The 5,112-nt window shown below is 54.0% G+C and overlaps 1 protein-coding gene and 1 long non-coding RNA gene across 2 annotated transcripts in view; one reads left to right on the plus strand and one right to left on the minus strand.

Moving 5' to 3' along the window:
* HAUS5 (HAUS augmin like complex subunit 5) overlaps nucleotides 1-3,845 on the minus strand; it is a 9,673-nt gene extending 5,828 nt beyond the window's left edge. The window contains 9 exon segments of the mRNA XM_006098672.3: nucleotides 276-358; nucleotides 451-520; nucleotides 1,828-1,987; nucleotides 2,066-2,171; nucleotides 2,750-2,774; nucleotides 2,894-2,926; nucleotides 3,018-3,080; nucleotides 3,749-3,770; nucleotides 3,773-3,845. Of these exon segments, the coding sequence (XP_006098734.1) occupies nucleotides 276-358; nucleotides 451-520; nucleotides 1,828-1,987; nucleotides 2,066-2,171; nucleotides 2,750-2,774; nucleotides 2,894-2,926; nucleotides 3,018-3,080; nucleotides 3,749-3,770; nucleotides 3,773-3,845 (635 nt within the window).
* Nucleotides 3,846-3,946: 101 nt separating this feature from the next.
* LOC111827900 overlaps nucleotides 3,947-5,112 on the plus strand; it is a 13,118-nt gene continuing 11,952 nt past the window's right edge. The window contains exon 1 of the long non-coding RNA XR_002831648.1: nucleotides 3,947-4,351. This is a non-coding gene — a long non-coding RNA (uncharacterized LOC111827900). The remainder of the gene's footprint in view (nucleotides 4,352-5,112) is intronic.

The following is a 5,112-nucleotide window of genomic DNA, read 5'->3' on the forward strand; positions in this document are numbered from 1 at the left end:
AGACCCATCCCTCCCTGCTTCCTTAGTTGAGGTAGAGTGTCTCTTCTCAGTACCCAGAAGACTCCTAGACTTCCCTATCCCCCAACAGTCCTAACTGCCTGGGTTGTTACTGTCTGTGATGGGTCTGTCTCCACCTCTTCCCATCTGGGAGCCCTGTCAGGGCAGGCCCTGGGGCTGACACAGCCCAGACACTCAGTGTCTGATGAATTAACAGGCAAGTAACTACTTCCAAAGCCCAGGTTTTGTAGGGTTTCTGGGGGCTCAGTGACACTCACGGGATGCTGCCTCCTTTGGCCTGAGGAATCAGAAGGTTCTGTAGAAACTGGGTTCGGAGGGTGCAGGCTCTTCGGACATCACCCTGGGAACAAGAGGATGGGACATAAAGGGGACCCAGGGGCCCACCTGATCCCAGACTCCCTCCTCTCCCCCCGCATGGCCCAGGACTCTTACCAGGACCACAGGCTCCAGGCCTAGGGCTGCCGATGTCAAGGGGCCAAAGGTTATATCCATTTTAGCCTTCCTAGAAAGAATGCAATTGGGGCTGGGTCCCTGGTAGGAGGGAGCTGGGATAACAGATGTTTGTGTCCCCTCCTGCTGCCAGCAAAGCTAGTCACAGGGATCCCTGCGTCTGAATCTCAGGGGCCATCTCCAAAATTAGGCCACTGTCATCTCCTGGCTGGTTGACATTAGCCTCCTCATTGGTCTTCCTTACTTTCGTTCTCTGCAGTCTGTTCTCCACCCAGCAGTTAAATGATCCTGTTAAAACCTCAGAAAGATCATGTCACTATTCTGCTCAAAACCCTTGTATACAATATATGTCCTCATCACCATTAGAATCACAATGGTTGCCCTAACCAGTTTGGCTCAGTGGATAGAGCGTCGGTCTGCGGACTGAAGGGTCCCAGGTTCGATTCCGGTCAAGGGCATGTACCTTGGTTGCGGGCACATCCCCAGTAGGGGGTGTGCAAGAGGCAGCTGATTGATGTTTCTCTCTCATCAATGTTTCTAACTCTCTATCCCTCTCCCTTCCTCTCTGTAAAAGATCAATAAAATATATTTAAAAAAAGAAAGAAAAAAGAATAACAATGGTTAACAGAAACTCTTCTAAGCACTTTGCATGACTTAACTCAATTATCATACCTGCCATGTAAAGTAGGTAATATTATTCTTTCTATAGATCTTTGAAACTGAGGCACACACTTTGCCCAAGGTCACACTGTAAGTGGCCAAACCAGGGCATGAATTGCATTCCAGTGACTCCATGGTGCTATGTCCACCTCTCAACCTCACCTTCTCATGCTCTCCCTCTTGCCTGTGAAACTGACTGAACTACACTCCTGGCTGTTCTTCCCATATGCCAAGCTCAGGGCTTCTGCTCTTGCTGTCCCTCTTCATGGAAGTTCCTTCCCCAACTCAAATGTTACCTCCTCAGAGAGGCCTTCTCTGACCCATCCTACCTAGAGTAGCATCTTCTTCTCCCCTTATATAATTTTTTCTTCATAGCACTCATCTCTACCTGCAATTACTGGGTTTGTTTGCTTTCTAGTTTGCCATCTGTCTCCTCTGCATCAGAGTATAAGCTCCATGAAGACAGGGTTGTTCCTTGTTTACTTTTCTTTCCCAGCAGTGGTGTTCTAGATATACAGGGGGCACCATTCTAGGCACAAATACTGGTGGGTGAGATGACAAAACTTCCTGGCCTCGTGGACTTTAAATCCTAAAGAGCAGAGCCTAGAATTCTGGAACTCAAGAAGGGGTCAGGGAAGAATACTGGGGTCTCTAAGGAAAATGTCTCTCCACCCAGCCTAGTGCGCACCTGAAGCCCACCTTTCTATGTCCTGCAGGCGCCCGAGCTGATTCTGTAGCCACTGCATGGGATGTTGGAGTCCACGCTGCTGCCTTCTCATGGCCCCAGCTTGGGCCCGAAGGAGGAGAGCATGCCGCTGGGTGTCGTGCATGCTCTGCAATACCTGCTCCATGGCCATGTCTGTGGGAGGAGCAGCGTGGTCATCAGTGCCTTCCCAATACCCTTTCTGCTGCCCATCTGTCCAGCCACATGAGTTACCCTGAGCCTCGGTCTCTTGATCCATCAGCTCCAAGCTCTGGTCTAACTCCTGGATCTCTGCCCGCAGGTGGGCAACGGCAGCTTCCAGCTCCGACTTCCGACAGGCCTGTGGGATCAGGTACAGGGTCAGATACATGGCCTAGCCTTGGCTCAGCCTGGCCTGACTGTCCTTTGTGGAGCACGAGTCTCTTCATCTGCCCAGGGGTGTGGCAGATTTTTTCCCCCTCGGTAGTTACCGTGTCTGAATCTCTAGGCTCAGAGGAACATTAGAGACCTATCCTGGGCCCTTCCTCTGGAATTATATCACTCTCCCAACCTGTTTCCTGTCTCTGCATTGATGACACATCTCTGTCCCAGTCCTCATCTCCTCATGAGCCCCTCATCTAAGTGTCCCCCCAGATATCACCTGGACCGCTCCCATATACTAAGTCCCACCCTGGCCTCAGTACCTCTCCCAAACTAATGCATTCTCCTATCTTCCCTCACCAGCTGTGATGCCTCATATCTATGTTCTTCCCTTTCCCGTAGCTCATGCCTGCCTCCCCTTGACTGTAAATCCTATGAATGTATGGATCAAGGCTGTTTTGTGACCCAGTATGCCCATTATCACTCAATACAAGGCTGGCCCAGAACAAATGATCCCCTCGTTTGATAAAAGAACATCTTGCAGGACATGCTTCTTACCTCTGAACTGTATTTGTGGCCATACCTGAGGAAATGAGGACGAAGTTAGGGAATGACAGGGACTTCCAGGAGGTGTAAGGCTGTGGGTGGGGACAGGGCTGGATGGGACTGGGGTAAATACGGATAGCTTTGAGGACAAGTTACCAGAGTAGGTTTCCCCGGATCTTCGTGACATTCCTAAGTGGAGAGGCAGGAGGAGGAGAAGTTATTGTGGGACTTGCCTATGTCCCTTCCCCTGCCACAGCCACCCTTATGCAGCCAGGCTCACCTCTGGCTGCGCACATGCTGTAAGACGTAGGCCCAGATGTCAGCCCCCTGGCCCAGACACAGCCTGTGGGGACAGCATGTAAAGGTGCGCCTGGCGCATCAGTGTGGAGGGTCCTGTTCCCAGGGTGGGGGTGGGGTCTTCACTAGGGAATTCTCACTTCTCCCAGGGAGGGGCGGATTCACATTTTGGGGTTAAGATAGTCCTTCTTGGATGGGTCGCTGAGAGGGTGGGCTTCGCACTGGGTGTGGGGCAGTCTTATTCCCTCCCTGGTGGGGTGCTTCCTTTCTCCTGGGAGAGGGTTCCTTCCAGAGGCGGGGTGGCGGATCTCTGTCATCACTGGACGTGAGCTATCATTCCTACAGATTTCGTCTCCAATGGGGTGGTCTTGGCTGACTCGAATGTCCTCCCTGGCTGAGCTGGGTGGTGGGTGGTGCAGACAGGCATCCCGACCCAGGAGTTCCTATTTACACTTAGTGACGAAGGGCTTCTCTAACCCAGGGAGGGACCGCACCGGGGCCAGCGACCTCGGGCGGCTCCCGGGGTGAGGGTTACCGCCCGGTCGTCCTCACTGAGACCCAGGGCCCTCTTCCTGAACACACTCCTGGGGGGCTGGGGGGCGCCCTTCGAGGGGACGCCTGGCGCGGAGGAGGAGGGCGCGTCTTCCGTAAGACGAGCTCGCACCCGGAGGCTCCCTCCTGGATGGGTGGCCCTCACTGCCGAGCGGCCCTCACCTGCGCAGCGTCGACTCGGGGCCCGGGCAGCCTCGGGCGCCTCCATCTCTTCCGTAGCCCAGCAAACCAGTTCCCGCGCTTCCCGCACTAACTCCATGACGGCGCCTCGCCGCCGCCGCCGCCGCCCGCGCGCTCTCCGGCGCCGCCGCCTCTGACGTCACGAGCGCGCCGACGGGGCGGGGCGGGTCCCGGCGTCGCGGGGCCTCCCGGACGGGTCCGCTGAATGAAGGTGGAAGGGGCGTGGGAAAGCGGTGGAGCCCGCTGCCTTCTGCGTCCTCCCTTTCACTACTGGCTGTTCCCTAAAGTCAAAAAGTCCTAATGGCTCACTTGATTTTCTTGACAAAATGGGACTTGCATCCTAGGCGGATGAGAACTAGGCAAGGAGATGCCAAACTTACTGCTCTTTGACTTCAGAAACAGGGTATCTCGGGTCCGAGTGAGGGACAGGGCAGATGGCATGACCCTGTATGGTCCTGCAGGCTTTCTTCCAGGTTCGTTTGTCTGGCCCACTCCATGACATCTGTGCTGGGGCCACCGCGGCTGACAGCCTCAGGCTCCATGCTCGGAGCTCAGCGTTCAGTGGAGGAGCAGATGCTTCACCAGGTAGGGACGGTAGAAAATAAATAAGCAGGAGGGGTGGGTCAGTGTGGGATGCTGGGAGCGTGAGAGGCCTGTGGGGTGCCCCAGGAAGCACGGGACACTAGGGCTGGAGTTCTGGGGAGCCTGAGAAGGCTAAAAGGCCAATTCCAATGTAACTCTGATATTTGGGGGGGCTAGCAATCTGAATCTGTGCCAGCAAGCCCAGTGTACATTCTTGATAACCTATAATTAAGTCACTGCCCCTTTCCCAGAATTTGGTCTCGCAAGACCTGAGGCCATAAACCATGACACAGCCTCCAGAGGGGGGTTATTAGCACTGGCGCCAGGCCAGCCCCTTAGATATGATCTCAAGACCCCCATCCCAACCCACGGGAATTTTTGCAAAGCCCAAGAAAAGTCCGGAACTCCCATCCCACATTTGGGGGACAAAGAAACCAAAAGGGGATAAAAGAGGGGCTGTCACCATATTGGTTTGCTCAGAATTTGAGAGGCAACCTCCTGTGAGTCCACCAGGGTAATAAAGCTGTGTAACTCATTTCTCTAAGCGTTGCTTGGTTTTTCTCCGGGTCTTCTAAATTACAACAAACCCACTCAGCTGCAGAGAGAGGCTGAGGAATGGCAACATTAGGGACCTTTCATGAAAGATGATTGTCTAGGTCACGACTCTGGCCTCTGTCAAGGACAGAAACGGACTGATAAATGTTTGTTGACGGAGTTAAGCGGGCTTGGGTATAAGAATGGTGGGAGCGGGGGGGTGAGATGAA

Source organism: Myotis lucifugus, unplaced genomic scaffold (genome assembly GCF_000147115.1).
Source record: "Myotis lucifugus unplaced genomic scaffold, Myoluc2.0 scaffold_244, whole genome shotgun sequence".
NCBI classification, from domain to species: Eukaryota; Metazoa; Chordata; class Mammalia; order Chiroptera; family Vespertilionidae; genus Myotis; species Myotis lucifugus.